At 41.0% G+C, this 21,867-nt stretch overlaps 1 protein-coding gene across 1 annotated transcript; it reads right to left on the minus strand.

Moving 5' to 3' along the window:
- Window positions 1–2,226: 2,226 nt before the first annotated feature.
- Window positions 2,227–19,888, minus strand: si:ch211-14c7.2. The gene is made up of 6 exons (XM_031739906.2): window positions 19,536–19,888; window positions 15,863–18,841; window positions 11,513–11,712; window positions 10,347–10,468; window positions 8,163–8,277; window positions 2,227–4,824 (listed from the first exon to the last, which is right to left on the minus strand). Exons 2-6 carry the CDS (start codon window positions 18,258–18,260, stop codon window positions 4,693–4,695), a joined length of 2,967 nt encoding a protein of 988 aa, XP_031595766.2. The 5' UTR covers window positions 18,261–18,841; window positions 19,536–19,888; the 3' UTR covers window positions 2,227–4,692.
- Window positions 19,889–21,867: the final 1,979 nt, after the last annotated feature.

The following is a 21,867-nucleotide window of genomic DNA, read 5'->3' on the forward strand; positions in this document are numbered from 1 at the left end:
CTCATGCGGTGTAAACGGTGAGGTCAGGACAGTCTGCTGCTCATCGGCCCGTTTTCTACCCTGCAGTACAAAGCTCTGTTATGATAGCACAGCAGGCAGGCAGCTGCTCTGACTCAGCAAATAAAGTGCTTAACTCTCTCTGCGCCACTGATCTCGGAAAGAGGTGATGGTGACATGCCACACAGGATAATCTCGCTAATACTGGATTATTTATCATGTTAAAAAGTGAACCAGTCCATGTCTTCAGATTCTGATAAATAGAATTTATTAGGTGATAGTGCTCCTAAAGCTAAAATAAAATATGATCTTCTGTAAATATGAAAAAATTCCTTTATGTTGTATTTACAGGCATCTGTATGCAGTGATTTTGTGAATCACTTCAGTCCCCTCTCACAGTCTGCAACATGAATTATTACATGCAAGAATGCAGCTTGATATTTTACACGCTGTTTTCCTCACACGATGTCCCAGTTGGTTATCACAATGTGCACTATTATATGTCCTTGTATTAATAGTAAGGCTGTGATGGTAAACAGCCAACAGGCCAGAAATCTTTTGCCTTGTGACCAGCAGCTTTTTACCAGTTCAGCAGCTGTTATCAAGTTTGTTTTTTGGAACCACATTTAAAACACAGGCCATCAAGTTTAGCAGACGTTTGGCTTGTTTTCTGATGTTCCACACCGTTTTGCTGGCACTGACTGCATCTTAAGTGTATTTTGCAGTAGCAGCATTAAGTGTCATTAATCCTGCAGAAGTTGATGACTTTTCACATATTCAATTCGAGGGAATTTATTCTAAAGAAAACATTTACAGAATTTTACTTTTCCTGATGATATAATATTTTCTAAAAATCAACAGAATGCGATGTTTTTGCATAATAGAGCCAAACTGAGACTAATTTTAATTGCTTTGCAGGTATTCCGTCATTAACCGAATTCTGACCTGCAGACTAATGAAAACTTTGACCTGCTGGAGGGTACGTGACAGTGAAAGGCAGATATAACAACATCCATTAGGCTCTATGTGCCACAAATATTTAATGAAAATCAGTTAAATAGATGTCATTAAAAGCCAAAATGCCAACGTTAAATGGTGCCAGAATAACAGTGGGGACATTATCATGAGTCCTTCACACATGCCCTGCAGCTCTGAACTGTTCTCAACACCGCCCAACAGTGGTGACCATCACACAGTGTTTAACTCTGCAGTTCCCAAAATACCACAGATTATGAAACTGTGAGGACAGCGCAGTAAATATTTACAGCTAGTGAGAGGAGATGTGTGTCATGCCCCCTATCGGTGCAGCTCCTTTGCCTTGAACCATGTGGAGTATCACCAGAGGTGGAGACATGTTTGAAGCTAAATGTGAAACAGGATGATTGCGGAAAATATCGTGACCTTATTCTCCTCAAACTTCCTCAAGTGCAAGTGTGAAAATGACAGTCTATTAAATGTTTGGTCAGTTTTTAACCAAAGCAGAAAAATTTGTTTCTATTTTGGTTTCACAGTTAAAAAAATTATTTTGGGAGTGAACTTTCTTGTTTCAGTTTAGTTTACAGCTTCTATTTGTCAGGGGCACAACAGTTTCTATTCTCGAGAAACATTCGGATCAAATCATCTTCAGGTTTCGTTGTGTTGATAAATTATATCAATGGCTTTCACAAAGACGAGACACATTTTCTGGATCTATACATTTCCTGTATAAGCATAGTAAACATGGACCAAAGTTATGGACTTATGAACAAAGCCCCACGCTAATCCATAGAGCAATAAAGTAGATATATGTTAATATATTAATTAGAATAATGTGCAGCAATTTTGGCAAAGAGTAAACCTAAAACATATTTATGTTCATTAATTGTTTGGTCTGATTCCAGAAAACTGAGGATCGGTCATCACCCACTGACAGCTGGTAACCTTCAATCTGATAAGCGGTTAGGAAAAAAGATGGATGGGTTTGAATGTTTTTCATGACAAGCTCATGAAAAACCCTCATTGACTCCATGAAACGTCAGCTGAATTATGTCAGGTCTGACTTCTTCTCGGTCTGTCTGGGAAATATTTGTTCGTTTCGTAATATTTACAAAGGACGAGTGAGTGGATTTCAAAATGTTCAAACATGGCCCAGAAGAGCAGACCATGTGATGATTTTATCTGAGTTACTAGTCAGCCAGTGGTTCCCTCTTCATGAAATCAACAGGTCACATAATTCTGCATGTCAGGAGGAAGCATTAGCCAACACGCAGTATCATTTTATTACATCAGTCAACAAGGCGACAGCTGGATCCTCCTCATTGTAACAGAAAATATCCATTTTTTCAAGAATTTGAATGTTGTATAAATGGCACACACACACACACACACACACACACACACACACACACACACACACACGACTGATTCTGAATTTCATCACAGATTAACAGAGTTAACAATTGAAATACACAACAGAGCGACTTAAAGTTTTCTGAGGTGCCACAAATTAGAAACGCGGTGCATGATCGACATAATGTGAACAATATTCTCATAAAATATCATTTTGACCGGCAGCTAAATTCAAGTTTTGCCCATGAAGTGGACTCGACTACAGAACAGCGCTGAACTAAAACGAATGTACTGAGACATTCGGCAGACAAGAAGCGAGACAGAAAGACAAAGAAAGAAAGAAAAAGGTGGAACATCACATGCTTTTGTTTGAGTCCACTTCAGTGTGTTTGAGAAACAAGACAAACATTTCCTCCTGAAATCACTTCCGTAACCTCGTAAACATTGGCACTTTCTCTGGTGTTCCTGTTGGCACTAACTGGAAGACAAACTTGTTTCTCTGAGGAACCAGAACAAAGTTGAGACCTGTTCCTGTCACTGGCTTTTCAGTAGCAAATACACAATGAAAGCACATGCATCAAAATGTCAAATGTAAACAAAATTAAAACAAAAACAATCTTGATCTTTCTTTAGTACTCATTATTATATCTGCTCTACGTTTTGGAAAAAAAATAACGCTTGACTCTGATCTTCTGTGTGATGACACGACTAGACAAAAGGTTTTTCTGTTACTTCTACTGAACATGTGCATGAATCCAGGCGATGGTGACATCTGTAGAGGTTTCTGCTACAGACAGGAAAACTGAAGAGGAGTGAAGCTGTTACAAAGGGTCAAGCCACCACATTAATGGAGCTACAGAACAAAAACAAGCATCATGTCATCGAGTCTTCTTCTGTAATTAAACCCAGAGATCTTTTCCGGGAGGAAGACTGGAACTTTATGCTACTTTCATAAAACGTGGCTGGAAATATAACTACAAATCTAGTTTTCTGATAGTTCCCATTTACCTGACTTGGCACTCAATAATACAGACATGTATGCCTCCATCACAATGGCTTGTTAGTCCAATTTGAAATAACTGAAAAGCACAGATTGGAAAAAGATGCTTGGGTAATTTAAAATGCTACGTTGACACAGTTTGTCTTGTACCTGTTCTGCTCATTCAAAATTCACACTGGTCATTGATGCAGCCCCCCAGCTCATACTCCGTCTGAAAGAAGCTGTATTAGAGCCTCACCTGATTGGTTTGAACACAGGCAGGTGGGGCTTTAGTGCTCACAGCCACACCTGTGTGACTGAAATGATATGCAGGATATTAAGCTCACAGGAATTACTTTTATATATACATGGCTCAATATTTGAACCTTTGGCCATGTTCAACATGAGCATCCATCACTGTGAGAGTATATACATGGCAGGAAATAAGGAGAAGCCTTAAAGGCCCCCTGTGTGAAGTAAAGCTGTGTCTTCATGGTTAGAAACTTAACCAATAACCCCAGATGTTCTTCCCCTTTCAGCCTAACTGACATATTGTATGAATATGCTTACAGTACACAGCATATAGTATATGAAGAATACCAGTTTTTCAGAACTAGGATTTTCCTACTTAATAAAAAAATCTATTTCAAATTTAAACTGTAGTGTAGTGCAACATAATTTTATTTGTCTGTTAGATCAGCAACACTGGAGGTAGAAACTTTTTGCCCCAGTTACACTCTTCCATTTCTGCACGACAAAAACAAACCACAAACTTTTAAAGAGACAGCAGACGTACGCTAAACAACCGGCATGTCAAAAATCATGACTGACAGGGCCGCCAATGTATGTAAAATGATGTCTTATATACCACAAAAGGTTGATTCTGTTCATCTGGACGTAGTGATTTCAGTGGGAGAAACGTTTATTTTTATTATTTAAGTTCACCCCATGTGAGTATTATATGCTTTATATTTATTCTACCCTTGAGACAAAAAGCAGTGGTGCTTCAGATCTATTTCTGTTAGAGGAGGAAAAAATTAGAGTGCCTTTAAGGTGGTGGCGTGTACCTTGTAACAGGTCACAATGCTCCAAAGAATCTCAGTAGGTAAGGTTGATACTTAATGGGTGGTAGTGGTGATAGTGAACAAGGTGATGAACACGTGATATAAAAAAAACCACTCCCCCAGTATACATCAGCAGGTGCTGGAGGAGACACCGGCTCTCCTCACTGTCTCAGGCTTAAATAACCAGGAAGTGTGCAAAGAGTCAGCAGGTCGATGAGTGCTTAGTTTAATATGCTGTGAATCCGGATCCTCGAGAAACCTGTTAAAACCTGCAGTCCTTCATTGTGAATGCTGACAGCCAAACCAGAGCTGAGGTCCACAGAGTTACTCCATGATGTTCCTGTTGTAGTCATAGGACAGCCGTCGCTTGGCAGCGGCATTTTGAGCATGCTGATTGGCTGAGGGGAGGCCAGGGGAGAGGCGGCAGTTTGCTGTCCAGGAAGCAGGTCTGCTTTCCTGCAAAGATGAAAACTAAAATCAGCAACACAGCTGACTATAGTTTAGTTTATCAACTAGCCAGAGAGAAGGTTACAACAAATATGAACAAATGATAAAATCAAATCCATTATTATAGAATTATTGACTTGTCGTAGGCTCAAAGCACACAGTGCCATCAGCTCTGATTAGGATGACACACCAGATGTGAGCGTGGTTTCCCTGTGGATCTTACAATAAAGACCAATTATCAGAACTGTGAGGTGTGAGCTCAGAGGAGGAGGGGGCGCACCGACAACCTTGTAGAAAAAACACCTCACACTCCCCTCTCTCTTTCAGGACGCCTGATCTGTAAATAAACTGGGATTTCTAATCTGAGAGTCGAATTGGACTCCTTATAACAAAACCTCCATTTGGACCCGCAAACGCACAAATCTGGAAAAGGAAAACTCCCAAATTGTCAGTGTCACCGGGTCTTGTACCCAGATTTCTCCTGGTACAAGTGTCCTCAGCTATGCTGCCACCTGCTACTTTTCCCTTTGTTATCTTGTATCTATCGTTTGAGTCTGTCCTTGTTTCTTGTCAGATTGTCCCTCATGGCCATGCGTCTCCTTGTTCTGCGTCTCCTTGTTCTGCGTCTCCTTGTTCTGCGTCTCCTTGAAGTTTGCTAGTATTTGAATTCTTTGCTCCTCCTTTAGTTTTAGATTTGTAATAATATGAATTTTCAAAGCTGTTTTTTCTTAGTTAGTTCTTGTTTCCAGTTGTTCTGTGTTTGCGCCCACAACCAGCTTGTCACATAGCCGTCATATAACACACGAATAGGCAAGGACTGGACTTAAATATGAGACAGTCGTTCTCTTTGACCTACTTTTTAGTGATTCATCCACATATTTATACCCATGGCGGTGAGTTACAGTCATTGATTACACTGCTATGTTGTCAGTTTAAAATGTAACAATATTTAGAATGAGCAATAATCATTAGCATTAGTTCAGGCAGACCATAAAGTCGAACTCTGCCACAAGATCAGCTGATCTTGATAAAAGCTCCAATCAGCTGATGGTTCAGCTGATCCTCTTACAGACAACAGATACATACCACCAAATATAGATTACTCCAGATAAAAACCCATTATTTGGCTCTAGCTGTCCTGGCACTTAGCTCCACATCAATCATCCAGTTCTAATAAGCCTGTAAAGATTATATAAACAATATTTTCCTGTTCCCTGTTTCTACACAGTTCCTCTAAAGCAAGCTACAATTTTTTACTTTAAAGAGCATCTGATCTGTTTGGATCAAACAAAACACAGCTGTGTCAGAAAGAGCCCACCTACCAAACCCCTTCCTGAGTAACGATACGCAAACCCCTCGAAACCAGGTGGGAAAGGCGCGTCCTGAGGAGAGTACAGGTGGAAGTTTGGGTCAGCTATATTTACTGCAATATACAACTTACAAAAAGCAATGAATCAAATTAAAATTTAACATATTTGTTCAAATCAGCAGCTCTGATTGGTAGTGAGGAGGATTACAAAATTTGTGAGCAAAGGAAGTAGACCACAATTAACTGCCCATTCAGATCATCTGCTATCGGAAAAATACGGAAAAAGACATCTCTGTGCCAAACAGAGCCATCTATCAGGAAAATCTGGGTAACGCTAACAAGGGAGCCAAAGACACAGCAAACAACCCCTCTGAGAGAAACGTGGCCTACTTCAAAAGAGCACTCGATCTGAACCAGAGGCAGCGAGACTGCTGAAATCACTGTGTTAGGTCCAGATGCTGCAAAAGTGCCTGCAATCAAAAGACATACTGACAACATTTCAGACGCAGCTATTTTCTGCAGAAATAAACACAAACAATAAAGTTCACCTTCAAATTTTGGCTTGCACTAAACACCCGACAGCTGAAACACCACCCTACTTCACCCTGTCCTCCACTGTTGTCGCCTGCGTAAACAATATCACTTTGACCTTCAGTGAACATTTGATTTGTGCATGCTTTATCATTGCTGCACAACCAGTACGACACATGTAAACATCTATTTTCTGATAAACTTTAGGCCCCCATGTCATTGGTGCACATTTGCACAGTTTGGATATAACCCAAATTTCAAATATACCACCTAAAGGACCGCCTCTTTTCAGCCGAGGGCATCTGCTTTAACCTTAAACAGCAACACTTTGCTTCTCCTTTTTTTGGTCATTCCTTCCAATTACCTTCAGTCTCCACACCTCTTTTGTGTGTTTGCTCAATGTGTCTTACAATATTCCTGTATTGTAGCTCGTCCCTGTGTTAATTTTTTGTAGCTTGTATAAATAACCTTGGCTGTTTTGTTAAACTGCAGAGGTTTTAGCTTTTGTAGTTCATAGCTTAGCATAATTTAACCATACCAGTCTCAATTTGATTTTTTTTAATCATAGTTACCCTTCTTTAAAAATTCAAAACATCATAAACATTATTATATGGAACTATTCTCAGTCTTCTATTTTTATGTCTGGACTGTTAATTAGAAAGGTTACTGAAGACTTTATAATTTAATAATTGCTCAGTTAGAAAATAACACCCCAGTCAAATGATAATGAAAACCAAAAAGTGGTATTTTCACACCACATTCAGTAGCAAAGTAATTAAACAGCAATAACTTATATTTGAATTTATGTACAGTGAAAGATGCAGCATTGCGGAAAAATTAACGACGAAGACTATAATTGAGTAAAATAAGACCTTTGTGATGAGATGATTTATCTGCTGCTGCATTATGGCCCTCTGCTGTAACCCAGTTTAAAATGTAATGAAGCAGGGACAAGTGAAAAAAGAAGCATAGATAAAATGATCGTTACATTCACATTTCACGCACTGTGATAATGCTGATTGCTGCTTCTGGCCTGTAGCAAGCAGTCACACAGTGGACGGGTAAACCCCACACTTGCATATTTGGAAGGTGCCTTGTAGCTTTCTGACGTGACTCGGTTCAGCAGCGCGCTCAGGGCTGTTCGTGTACAGAGCGTTCTGCATAAAACAGCAGTCACATCATTTGAATGAGGCTGCAGGTTTCAAGGCTATCAGTCAAACAGCACTATCAGTTCATGTTACATGCCGTTAAGGCTGTGTTGACAAATTAAATTTAACAACCTCGAAGCTTCACAAATTGAAAGTGAACACTAAATGCTCTGTGCTAATTCCCCTGCAGCAAATTATTGAGTAAAGAGACGGAACATTTGCTGTAAAATTTGATTTCTTAAGTGTTTTCTATCAGATTGTGAATACTGAAACATGTCTGCAGCCAGCGATTAAGACGCACTCGTCTCCAAAGCTGCTGGGCTCGCATTTCCATGTGCATGGTGCCGGTCTTTACTCACAGTGTGCGGCTGCTCCAGGTGTAAAGTCTTCAGCAGCAGGTTACGAGACACGCCGTTGGCTCTCTTGTATCTCTGGCCGATCATTTTGTTTAAGTCGTGGAAACTGTCCAACAGCCTAAAGGTTCAAAGACACAGACACGCGATTTCATGCACAAGAAGAACATTTGTTTTAAATGATTGCTTTTCAAAGATTCACGATCAGATACAGTCTGAGTGCAAAACTTGTTTGCTCCAGCTTTAAGGGTTATTTCACATACAGACGTTTTTTTTTTTACTCTGCTTTAAGTGGTATAGTGGTCAACACATTCATCTTACACACAAAAGATCCCCAGTTCAAGACAGGGAGGAGATGCATTCCCAGCCTGAGGGCTCACAAGCCTGCATAAAGAGGAGGGTATGTGGTGTAAAACTTCTACCAAATCAAATATGGATGCAATCTGCTGTGGTTAACCTTTGGGATAGAAGTAGGTTTCTCTCTCTCTCTGATGTGACAGTGTGGTCAGCATGGTCACCTCTGTTTGTGATCACAGAAGCCCTGCCCACATAAAAGAAAGCCGGATCAAAGGCAGGTGTCCTTTAGCTCCACTCACTTGTACTGAACAGTGAATGTACTGAGGCAGTATACCAAGGCCAAATATAAGGAAAAAAGGACTATTAATAGCAATGTTATTTTACTAGAATCAAAGAAAAATGTAGAGAAAATGAGAGATAAAGGCCTCCTCTAAGAGTTTGTTTTCAAGTGTGTTCTTCTAGGAAATAGTTCATTTGATATAAAACTCTCCAGTTTAAGAAAACATCTGTATAATTAGAGTATGATATGGGAATCTATGTGTTAAAGAATCTGTGATAGTGAATAATTGTAAATGACTGCTCTGACATACAAATGTTCATTAAACAGTCCATATTAGCTCATTTGACACATTTTCTCCTATAAAGACGACATCTGACAAGCCCACCCATCTGGTGCGGTTTTACGACCACTAGAATAGTTCCCAGGTTTTTTCAAGGGTAGCTGCACAGGCAGAGAGCACCCTCACTAACCCAGTCATTTTGTTCTGTAAGGATATCTGAAATATGACAGAAACCACGCAGTTCAGAAAAGAGCTTCAAGGATTACTCCTAGTAGGCTGTCCAGGGGTGCAAAGTTAAAAACATGTTTGCTCTGGCATGTTATAGTTAATTCTAACAGTTCCTTGAAATACAGTTGCCCTTCACCACAGTCACCACTAGGTGGCCACATTTTCTTTCAACTTGTCAACATATAGTGTTCTATCGCCTAAAACCACCGACACCATAAAAGATCATCAAATTATGCATTTTGTATTCATTCCTGTTTGATTTGAGTAAAATGACACAAATGATTTAGAGAAATATTCAGTGTTGGAAGGACAACGAAGTCATTTTGTGATTAATTCCATTAAAAAAAGGACTTGTATGTATAATTTTTTTTTAAAAACCCGAACCCATACAGATTTTTTAAAACGAAAATTTCCCTGTCTGATAGTTTTTGGTAATTGTTAAGAGTATTTTCCTAAAAAATAAGTATGAATATTTAAGAAAAAGGTCAACATGATGTAATGAAAACACAGTATATCTGTTAAAATGGTGAATTTATGGAACAGTTTTATGAGGATGAAAAAGCTCAATATTTATGAGAAAGATCTAAAAAGATTTTGTTGTTCTCTTTTTACAAACTGATTTGGAGAATTGAAGGGTTTGGTGAAGGATGACAATCTGTCAAAATACAATCATAAACATTTGCAGGAGTAAAACTGAGTTTGATGATTTTTGGGGTCTGATCCATTCAGTACAGAGTACTTATGCAATAATATGGATGAAAACAGTATTTATGACTGGTTTCTTTAGCCCTGAATCACAGTCTACTTTATCATCCTTCTGGACACCAGTGGGAAACATCCCATCCTTTCTTTTCTGCTTATCCTTGTGGGAAACGGTGGGAAACATACGTTACTAAATTAAACTTATGCTATCTTTGGTGAGAGCTGAAACTAATGATTAAAACCAGGAAAGTGTTTACTGATGGCATGGATAAAGAGAGCTGAAGAATGTACATTGAAGGCACTTGTGCACTGACTTCACTCAGCTTCTTAGGTTTATTCCCATCCATCTTTTATCTAGAGCCATCGCTACACATGATGGCCTTCGTCAGCACGGTTCACCTACCCCTGGTCTTGGCTTGCTCCGCCTCTGAGGAGCTGGCTCAGTGTGGGAACAGTACTGAGGTCACAGGAGTCACTTGAGGATGAACCAGTAAATGAGGGGAAGACTTCAGCAAAGACAGCCGCCTGCAGTAAATACAGAGAGAGCTCATCAAATTCAGCTGGAGAGCTCAGCACACCGCAAGAAAACAGTCAAAACACAAGCATCAAAAACACATTTGCAGCATTTAGGAAAAAATATGCATTTATGGTTCATTACATGAAAAGTTAATACTTTATTTTCATAAAGGCCTCCTTGTGGCACCGCAGGCACATGAACCAACTTATTTAAAAACAGCCAATCTCCTCCTCTCACTCTGCTTCACTGCAGTTTTGGGCAGGGCTCATTTTTCATCTGCATCTTTGCACTGTGCTTAATGTCCACTGGGAGACTCTCCCCGCAGTGCTGACTTCTTTTTTTTAAATTTTATTTTTAAGAAAAAAAAAAAAAGCTGGGGTAATGTGAGTTATACCGCTGGAGAAAATACTGATTAATCTTTACTCATAAAACTTAGTCACTCCTCCCGCAGGGTTACATCAGGGTGAGCCGTGTTTCCATGGTAATGGCGCAGGCATTTGAGAAAAAGGGGGAAATTTTAGGTCACAGACATATGCACTTTCAACTGGATAAAAATTAGTGACCCACACAGATAACACTAAAATCACCCCATCTCCCACCAAAAAACAAATCCTGCATAAACAGGTATTTGGACGTGAAACTTCACTCCTTCTCTAAGTTATAGTCAAGATACAATAGACACATGAAGGTTTTTGCACATTTCACCCAGGACCAGCTATATCTATCAGACTCTAAGAATAGCACATGGAGCAAATAATGCATAGATTTACACATGAATAATTCTTTTCTACTGCATGATCCACAGGGGACTGAGCAACTACACAAATAACTCCTTGAATCCACCGAACATCCCTGATCGATGGTACAGGAAGTGCAAACAGAGGTTGGAGTCACAGAGACAAACCACGCAAGACAGAAATTCAATGCTGTGACACAAATGAACCAATCCTGAGGAGTTTGTGGACTCTCAGTGAAGTGGATGTAATGGCCACTTTAGCTCTTACTGAACAAACAGAACCGTTTTTATAGCAGTTACTGAAGGACAACTGTACCAGGTTCTGATTGGCTGAGAGTCTGTCTCTCCTCTCCTCCACAGCACTGGCTGGCCACCACTGCTCCACAACGTCTCCACCTTCATCTGATGAATCCTGAGGGAAGGCTGTCCAGGTGTCGTCTGACTGGTGGAACGAGCTGTCCGTCTTGCCTGGCGTCCAGAGGGTCGACTCACTGGTGATAGCATGCTTTCCAAGTGCTGTTATCAAACACACACACAGGCACATGCACATTAAGTCTTATAGTGCATAGTATGTACTTTCGATGCTCTTAGAGGATAATAATGGGCAATAACCCTGTATTGTAATACACCAACAGCAGCATTGGTGCTAAAGAAGGTGATGATAATTACTAAGATGGCTTCTAAACGGGGCCAGTTTATCCAAATGAATGAAGAATCCTAATAACTGTTTTGTACAAATGTCCACAATCGTTTTTAAATGCTGGAAAATTAAATTAAATTCTACAGCCCCTACAACACATCCAGCTAATAATTTAAGAAATCTCTGTCTGATCTTTGCATATCTTCACTAACTGTTTATTCATTCTACTTAAACCTTGACAAGTTTCTAAGATGCTTTAGATGGTTTCAATTCAATTCACAGTTTGTCCAAGGCGGGGCGTTTAGTCTGCATGGAGTCTTACTGTTGCAGACTAAACCGTTCCTGTCGTCCTTATGTGCTCTGTGCAGATGGATGCAGGTAACCTATAAAATAGACCTGATGCTTTTTAAAGGGAAGTACAGTATTTTTCATGCGACACCCAGAACTGGAAAAGCAGTTCAGAAGATGGACGGACAGACAATATGTGCTTCCAAAATACTGTTGAGCAGTCCTGTCCTGTCCAGTGCTGCCCCTCCCTTTCGCTGGAGGGTTCCTCCTGTTAAAAGGGAGTTTTTCCTTCCCACTGTTGCCCAGTGCTTGTTAATAGGAGGTCGTCTGATTGATGGGGAGTTCTCTGTATTATTATTGGGTCTTTACCTTTCAATATAAAGTGTTGTTTTGATTCGGTGCTATATACACATATTTAATTGAATTAAATAGAATTAAAAAGCAGTTTAACACAGAAATACTTAAAGTACAAGTCCATTAATGCTAGTCAGGTTGGACCATCAGTTTTATCCATGCTCTCACGCAGGGTTTTTGAGCAGTGTAAGAATAACAACACTGTAGTCCATTGGTGGTTAAGCACTGGGGGGGTGCCAGTCATATTTCAGGGGTATAGTGTGGAGACATGCTCCCATTAAAAAGTGTGTAAAAATAGAGCAGGCTAAGGTCATTTACAAACTGCAATCGCTCTGATGCTCTAAAAATTAAACTGGTTTCTCACAAAGATAGTGGTTATATTTTTTTATTTTCATTTCTGTTGTTTGGATAACACACACACCTTTTTTCACCGAATGTAATATCCAAAGCAGTAACTTGGTTTTTCCTGCGTGTGATGCATTTAGGGGACACCTGTAAATCTTGGTTAGAGAGGCACCATGCTAACATTTTAAATTATTATTAGATGTGTCAGAATTAAAACCCACAGTTTTTAGTAGATCTTCAGCTTTCTATTTGTCAGCAGCACAGCAAGACAACTTGCATTTATTATTCTGTTAATCACCTTGTCGTATCATTGTGTTGTCTATTGCTGTGACTGCTTCCTGCTGGTGCTTAAAAAGTTGCCTGCTGTACCAGACTCTGCGGGACTCTTTGAGTGTGTATGCTGGACTTTAATCTCACTGCGACATCTCACTGCGTGGAAACATTTCAGTGAATATTTGTATCTCCCTTCGATCCCTGCTGCTTTGACACATCTACATGTCGCTCTCCATTGCTTGGTGTATTTATCCGACGATGTATCTATCAGACACTTCTCTGTGAGACTGTTTCCTTTTCACCCGTTGCCCAATAACCTGAGGCTAACAGGAGAGCTCACTGGCCTGTTTGCTGCCTCCCCCTCTCTTAGCTCGACTCTGAATGATTAATACCGTGTAGTGAGACGGAGACATCGGTTAGGAATCCAGGTCAGGACAAACTACAGTCTTATTTCCACTGTGCTGGTAAGTGATGCCTACCAAGGCAAGAAACAACTCAGCATATTTATCACAAGATTAAAAGTACTACTGGTCAACAACTCATTTACGTCATCTAAGTTACAGCATGTGCTTGAGTGTACAATGATTAGCTGTATGATTATCAGGCTGCCTTACTTTAACTCTTTACCCCTATTTCAGGCCTGCTTACAGAACAAATTGACTAAGTTTGCATCACATGTTAGTGAGGGTGGTCGCTGCCTTTGCAGGTACCCTTCAAACTGCATCTTTATTGATATACACTGAGGGATCAAATGTATCTTTATGGAGGAATGAGTTAAAACAACCTGTTCTGGAACACACTTCCAATCAAATGTTTTTCCAGGTTTTTTCTGCCTCTCACTCCTTTTACTTCAAGCTAATTTTTTAAACCTTGTTGTTATATTCAGTGTAGATTTATAATATGTATTTTCCCAGATTTCACACAGCCACAGCCTTATCTCTGTTTGCAAATGCTATGAAAGGTGTTTGTTACACTCATTCTTGTCTGCTGAAGTTTATGTCTCCATCTTAGTACTGTAGCTATTCATTAAAAGACTTTTGGGTCATGGTGAACTCCTTCACTTTATCCACTGTGTGAAACAAGTAGATTTATCTCCTCCTCCTTTTAGGCCAACATTTTCCTGATTGGTTGGCCCTCAATGAGATGCTTAAACAGAATGTGGGTGGGGCTTCAGTGCCTGAGATTGCCTTATTAGGGATGCCCATCATAAGTGACATCATACAGAGCCATGGGTAGAAAAACCCCCACTTCAGCCATGTTTAATATGAACATTTGCTACTGTAACTCACGTTTATTTAAAGCCCATCTTAATTACTAATAATTAAAACCAAAATAAACTAAAAGGCCAGATAAGTGTGAAAATATGCATAAGTAATGTGGGTGAAGCAAGCCTTTAGGTTTTAGAGCTGGTGCTTTAATTTTTGCCCTTTTACATACATCAGTCCCTCTGATGATAAATGGTGACTGATAAGCCATCAGCAACATGTTAAAATAAACAGAAATACTTTTCAGTAGAACAGACTGAGACATAATTATGCACCAACCTCAGCACAGCCTCATTTAGCCCCCCTGTGGAAACTGGGCTTAACATGATTTAGGTGATTAGCTAAACGGAGCAGAATGAGGGATCATTACGACTGATTAACACCGGCTGTGAGAGAAAAACAACGAGGCACAAGGAGTAAAAGATCTGACATACCTGCGCGTGTCTGCTTCATGAGTGTAGCAGATAAGAGCCATCATACTGTCAGACTACTAATTAAATTCATTTATTTATGATTCGGTTACTAGCACTGCTTTATTCGTTCATCATACAGTTCTTTAAAAAAAATCCAATAAAAAATATTTTCTTTTCAATTACCTTCTTGCACTGAATGATGGTGTCCAATGGTGGTTGTTTTTTTTGTGCCAAATTTAGATTAGTTTGTGTTATTTCAAGTGAAATATTTTTTAATTCCATGTAACCAGGAAGCTTTGAGATGGGTTTAGTTATTTTCTCTCTGAGTTTGTTAGCAGGATTAGTCGAAAAGATTCAGGTAGATTTGTAGGAAAAGTTATACCAAAGATGAGGAATGGCCCAACTGCCTTTTGGAGTTCATCTTATTTTATTTTTTTGAATGGATCTTAAAAACTGCAAAATATCTTGATGTTCTCTATAAAACACTAACTTAGATCCAGATAATTAGATCTCAATTCTTGAGGAGGGAGTTAACAAACAGTAAATATTATGTCTGCAGTACTTAAATAGTACATAGTAATGCAGTTTAAGTAAGGACTGAGGTGAATAAAACTTCCAGCTGCTTTATCCCAGCAAACACATCTTCATAAAATAGAAACTATAACAGCAACAGGATTTTGGAAAGATAAAAGTAAATACCCACTTGTGCATAACTACTTGTGCGCTTCTTGAAAACAGATTGTGTGCACTTGCATTCCTCAAAGTGTACAAAAGGTTAAAAATGCACTAATTCTCTGAGGGAGTTGTTGCCATTCACTCTTTGTTTCCCCAACACAACACAACACAACACAACACAACACAAAGAGTGTTAAAGAGTCTAAATCTGCACATTTCTGACTTTTTTCTGAAAATCTCTGAAGCCTTTCTGTGTCAGCCTTGTTGTCCAGGACCAAAAGATCCAAGCCTACAGCACACAGAAAGGCAAATTTACTAAAGATCTCAAAGGAGTGAAAGAGATACTAAAATGAGAGGAAAGCCTGGCTCGTAAACACAGAAAGGGACAGAGAATGAACAACCACGAGACTCACCAACACTCTCTCTGCTCCCACAAGGCACTGAGGCAGACATGGTGAACTCCTCGCTCCAGGCTGGCTCTCCCTCCGCCTGCATGAACACTCCAAACTCATCTTCCTCCTCCTCCTTCCTCCCTTCGTCAGTGGCCACGGTGGAGCCACTCTCCACCTCACCCTGCTCCTCCAGCTCTCTTCTCTTCCCTTCTTGGCCTCCTTCTCTGTCTCCTGCTGTTGCACTGACTGCCTCCTCCTCCTCCTGACAGGGCAGGCCGGTTGCCATGGATCCCAGGGTGGGCAGGGAAGGGGCAGGATTAGCCTGGGAGAGCGCAGGGGAGGTGGGGAGATTGGTGCAGGCAGTGTTAGTGATGTTAGTCTCTCCACTTGGTTCAACAGGGGCGATGCTTGTTTGTGCACAGGTGTATCCATCCTCTTTCTCCCACTTCCTGCGTTCATCTTCGACCTCCTGTAACCGCCAGTCTTCCTCTGAAGCACAGTTTATCGCTGTCCCTTCATAATTATCTTTGAGTGTGAGTTCTTTACATTCATCCGACTTCCAAATATCCCCAGCTTCGTCTCCATGTTCAGGATTGAGGCTCTCTTCTAAATTTCCTTCTTCCGACTCCAGCTCATCTTTCGTCCCACATTTGCTGCTGCTGTCTGCCACAATCCTCTCGCCTGACTCAGAGATGGAATGATCTCCATCTGTGAGGGATGAAGGTAACACTTCCTCCTCATTTTTAAACACAGATTGAGGTTTATTATTTAATATCTCATTCACAGTGGTTTTTTCATTGGCCTGTTCTTCTTCACCCGTGACCCCAGAGTCTTTTTCCTCTTGCTGATACCCCTCAACGTGATTCTCCTGCTCCTGCTCAGCCTGAACCCAACAAGTTTCATGGTCAGCACTGCAGACGCTGCCCTCTATGGGTGCGGCTGACTTGTTAAAACTGAGGGAGACTCCAGTGCTGCTGGAGGCAGGCGTAAAGACTGCACACCAGCTGGAAAATTCATCAAGAGCCTCGCTGATGTTCTCCTTTTCATCTTTAACATCTGCACACTCAGCCCTTTTCTCTGATTCTTCACCTGCTTCATCGAGATCAGAAAATCCGTTTACATTAGCCCCTTCTTCTTCACAGGGGCATTTACTTGGTTTTCTCTCAGTAATGCTGTTCTTATGTCTTGAATTATCAATCAACCCAGAATGTCCATGGGTGACGTTGTTTCCTTCAGTGTATCTGTCTTCTTGTTCCTCTGAATAGCCGTCCTTGCTCTGAGAAGCTTGTGTCTTCTGCCCCTCGCTGCTCTCAGTTTCTCTTGTTTCTCCCACATCGCAGCTGTCGTGGGAGTCGCTGTAAGAACGGGTAGATTCTAGGTCAGGGTTTAGTTCAGTCAAAACAGAGCTGGAAGACTCTAACTTGCCGAGGCCTCCCTTATCCTCCTCTTCATTCTTTTGCCTTTCCTTCCTCATTCCCGTCACCTCACTGTTCAGCCTGTTCGGGATGCCTCCCTCGTGTCCATCCTGGCTTTTCCTCCTCTGTGCTCTCCTTCCACATTGGACGCAGGATTTAGGAGAAACGCTGTGGCTGCATCTGGCTCGCCGGCTGTCCTGCTGTGGGGTGGGAAACTGTTTACAGTCCAGGCCTCCTTTGTCTTGCTCTTCCTGCCTTTCTTCCACAGCGATTTCACCAGCAGGAACTTCCCTGCTCCTCTGCTGCCTCTCTCTGCTCACGCCTGTTTTCTCCCGGCCCGCTGCATTGCCAGACTTCCTCCATCTCCTCCCTGATCGCACCCTAACCCGGTTTGCTCCAGTCTGTGCCGGTGGAGTTGGCCCAGCTGGAGTGTCTCTGCGTCCTCCTCCTACTCCAGTCTTTCCTCGCAGCCATCCTCCAACCACACTGGAGGCTGCACTGGTTGTCACTCCAGAGTTGGGCTTAGCTGCTGAATACAAACAGCTTCCTTTCTCAGTCCGGAGGAACAGACACTGAGTCTGAGTCTTCCCGCTGCCCTCTGAGGTCTTCAGAGTGGCAACTGTTACCAAAGCTCCGATTCCAGCCTGCCTACTGTCCACCCCCAGCGGAAGCCCATATCCCATGCGACCCCACTCGCCACTCAGGCAAACATCTGCAGGCCTGGGGCATGATGCTGAACCTCCTCGACCTGCAGGAGGAGCTGTGGGTGCTTGTCCTCCTCCCAGCAGATTAGCAGTCTTGTGGCGATTCCTGGAACACAGGGCCCAGGCTCGGAGACCCCGAATGAGCGGCAGATCTGCCAGTCCCAGCTCCAGTCGGCTGGGGAAGGGCAGAGAGGCTCTGGAGCATTTCTGGAGCATCTCCCGGCTAGAGCCTGACATGCTCAGGCACGGGTAGTTGTTGTTGTTATTCTGCTGGAGCATAGTGCTTGTTGTGGGCCTCATCTATGTTTTATTGGTTGGTTTTTACTTATCCTTTATTAAAATGCAGCCTGTCAGCTCAAGTTGAATTCTCATTTGTGAGAGGGAGCACTGCCACAATCAAGAATCTATTCTTGATTCACAGCCTGACAGCTCAAAGGTAAAAAGATCATCATTTAGAAAAAAAAACTAAAAAAAAATCACTGGGCACTATGAAACAGCTGAAACAAATTTCTTACTGATTAATTCTGACAGTGGTACCGAAGACGATGTTTTCCTAACATGGCCGGAGGGAGATGAATCTCCTTGTAATCTCATATCTTAGCAAATCATTCTGACTGCATCTGAAGACAGAATCAGCTGTTTTTCTGACGGGCGACCTGCGATTGTTTGCACCTATCACTCCTCAACTTAGACAGTCTCCTGACGAAGAAGAGAAACATGCAGGTGTGATGTCCAGCTGTCAGTGCTGATGAGAGCAAGGGAAATGAGAAGTTTGTTTTCTTCCAGGCTGACGCTCAGTGACGCTGTCTCCAGAGCTTCGCCGCCCTCCCCGTTCACTGGCCTCTCCTCACAGAGGACTGACTCAGCTGTCACAGAGCAACCTGCAGGGGAATGGGTAAAAAAAATAAATAAATAAAACAAATATGGAAATTAAAGACTCAAAGTTACAAAACTGCAGACTTATTATATGGTAGTGTGATATGATTAAAGAGCAAGGATCTCGCCAAGAGGAGGCCCATCCAGTAAACGAGGATGAGGTAATGAATAAAAAGCTTAAAGTTTAAATATTAAAATAATTTAATGCTGACTTCACTTTGGTTTGGCTCAATGGGTTGCAGCTATAATTCAGTGTGGGAGGTGTGAGTCTGTCAGAGGTCATGCATTTGAATCCAAAGTGACTTCTTTTCCCACTACTCCGACCCAAACAGGCTCTTTTATATATATGAAAATGGGAACTGACACCATTTGCATTGTGGTGAGAATTAGATTAGTTGTTGCATCAGCCACACACAATCATCCAGTAGACTAAAAACGAAACACAGGTGGCCATAAACCCATAAATCCACTTCTCCTGCCCACACAGCTTAAAGGATTTACCCGAAGAGCATCAATAACCCGCCACATAAGCGACGAAAATAGGTTTGAGCCACGTATGTCATACTTAGCCTACTCCTATCAGCACCACTGTGATGAAGATGAGCCACGTCAAACCACACAGTGTACCAGCACAACCTGTGTTCCCAGCCAGCATGTCCTGAGAGGGATGCCCACAGCCGAGTGCTCATTGTTTCTTACCTTTTTCGAAGCCCCGGGGTCTCAGGTCCAGGCTCTGGATTAAGTGTCCTTTACTTAATGCCCCTCTGCTTCCTTATTGTTTACAGACGAAGCCTATTCTCCCTCCTCTCGGGCTCTGGAGCATCCTAAAGTGGAATCAGCGCCGCCTCATCTTTCTACTCGGCCTGCACCACAAACGTTACAAATCGCTCGAACATCCATTCAGTCCTGTCCCATCGTTTAAATCAGACCACAGCCTCTTTTTTTTCTCTCTCTCCTCCCGACTCGTTCAGCCATTGCGCATCATCTCATCCGCCGCGGCTCGGCATCGTGCGCCGCCGCATCTTACCGCAGTAGCCTCCGGTGTGCACAGCGAGCAGGATGACGAAGAGCTAATTTGACTTACAGCCCACTCACTGATAGGAGGCGTGATTCGTGCCACACAGAGCAGGGAGAGGTGAGGCGAGCGGAAGTGTATGGAGGGTTCGTGATGCCACACTTAAGGAGAAAGAACAGTCTAAAATACAGAATCTTTTTGTTTGCTACTGGGAGCTTCAGACCTAGATCTAGAATTTAACACAAATTTATCATATGCACGCTGGATTTCTGACATTTTCAGAGGTCAATATAACATGTAATAAAAACACAGTGTCTGGAATTTTAACCATTCCCCATTAAAATAATGTGTTAATATGTTTAATGTGTTTATTCTGAAAAAACAAACAAACAAATTGGGACATTTTAGACGAAATGGGGTTTTTTTAAGTACAGGTGAAAGAATCCCAGTAGCAAAATTATTATTGACTGGTGAGTTAATTAAAATAACTATTAGAAAAAGTAACAAATCACAGAAAAAAATGGCTACTTTTGTTTTTTCTGGACATACTCCCAGTTTCTCTGATGTATTCCTGAGATATGACAAGCAGCTTTCTCTGAAAATACTTAAAATAAAATCAGTTGATTTTTTTTCAGTGTGCAGCAGAAAATATACACAAGAGAAACAGTTATAGAAAGTGAAAATATCATCCACAGGTCACCTATGAAAGTATTTGTGTTCTCTCCATATTTTTATAAGCATTTGAAATAAAGGAGTAAATATTTTGAAATTTTAGAGGTCATTTTTTATATTACTTGTTAGCTTAATTCGCCAAAATGACCAGTAGACTAGCCACAGGTGTCTGTGTTTACATAAGTCACTTGGTCTACAGTGCTGCTGTTTATGTAACCGTTGAGTTTCATTGCATTAATAACTGTTTATTTTTCTACTCACTGTATTATCTACATTATCTATATTAGGACAGTGAGTTAGCCACCTATCAGGGGGCCAGTACCTGTGCTTGTTGTAGTAAAAGTGCAGACTAGACACTTTCACCCATAGTTTATGATTTTACTGGTTTTTTTGTGTTTTTTGACAGCACATTGGATATTAAGGTACAGTGTGGAGTATGTTTAAATTGTTATGACACCATCTAAGAGGCGTTGATTTTAGTTTCAGTGATTAAACTTCTAGTAATTTATGTTTCCATTGCTTTTTACTAATTAGCATTTACCTTGCTAACCCCTTGCTAATGGAACTTGCAAGGATTCATCTAAATATGGTTAATTCTGGCTCCAAACAAGTACAACAACAACAAAAACACCCTGGTATTAGCCAAAAGAAACTTTATTTTAAAAGAGATGAAATTCTGAGATTTTAAAAATGCTGAAATTGTTCAGTGAACTGAAAACAGTAAGTTTGTAGCTGGTGATGCTGCACTCTCCCCTGTCTCTGCTTCGTGGCATTGTTTACTCCTCATACGGCATTAGTGTAGCCTCACATACTCTCACCAGAGAACCTACGTTTTCACAGCATCATCACAGCAGCAGATGAGTAGATTGGGAGACACACACACACACACACACACATAGAAGGAAGACGTCATACATCCATGTGCACAATTTACTTTTTCCTCCAAAGTCCTCCTCTCCAGACATTTTCAATAAGCCTTATTCATGTGCTATGGATCTTTTTCATAACTCTAATATAAACAAGCCAGTGAAACCGAGTTTACCCTAATTTGGTATTATATAGTCAAAATATTCAAAAAGAAATACATTAAAGATTATTAAGAGTCTTAATTATTTTTCTGGATTTAAATGGGCTTAAAGACCACTGCATTTCTTATATTAGGACTTTAAAATGTACATGTTGTGCTTTGTTCATATGTTCTGTCATACTCTTTAAATGGTGTATGCTTATATTAAATAAAGCTGTTTTCAAATAATGAGGCCAGTATACACACCATACATTGCTATATACTGCTTTAAGTAGCCTTTTCAGTCATTTTTTTATACCCCTGGCTAGGTATGATGT

Source organism: Oreochromis aureus, linkage group 14, assembly GCF_013358895.1.
Source record: "Oreochromis aureus strain Israel breed Guangdong linkage group 14, ZZ_aureus, whole genome shotgun sequence".
Classification (NCBI taxonomy): Eukaryota; Metazoa; Chordata; class Actinopteri; order Cichliformes; family Cichlidae; genus Oreochromis; species Oreochromis aureus.

What these genes read in the sequence shown, in the direction of transcription:
- si:ch211-14c7.2 (XM_031739906.2), bottom strand. Translation starts at nt 18,260, where the DNA reads ATGAGGCCCACAACAAGCACTATGCTCCAGCAGAATAACAACAACAAC. An exon ending in TCTCAGCCAATCAGAACCTG is followed by an intron (nt 10,469 to 11,512) that starts GTACAGTTGTCC and finishes TATTTACTGCAG; the next exon opens with GCGGCTGTCTTTGCTGAAGT. An exon ending in GGAGCAAGCCAAGACCAGGG is followed by an intron (nt 8,278 to 10,346) that starts GTAGGTGAACCG and finishes TTGAACCTTTAG; the next exon opens with GCTGTTGGACAGTTTCCACG.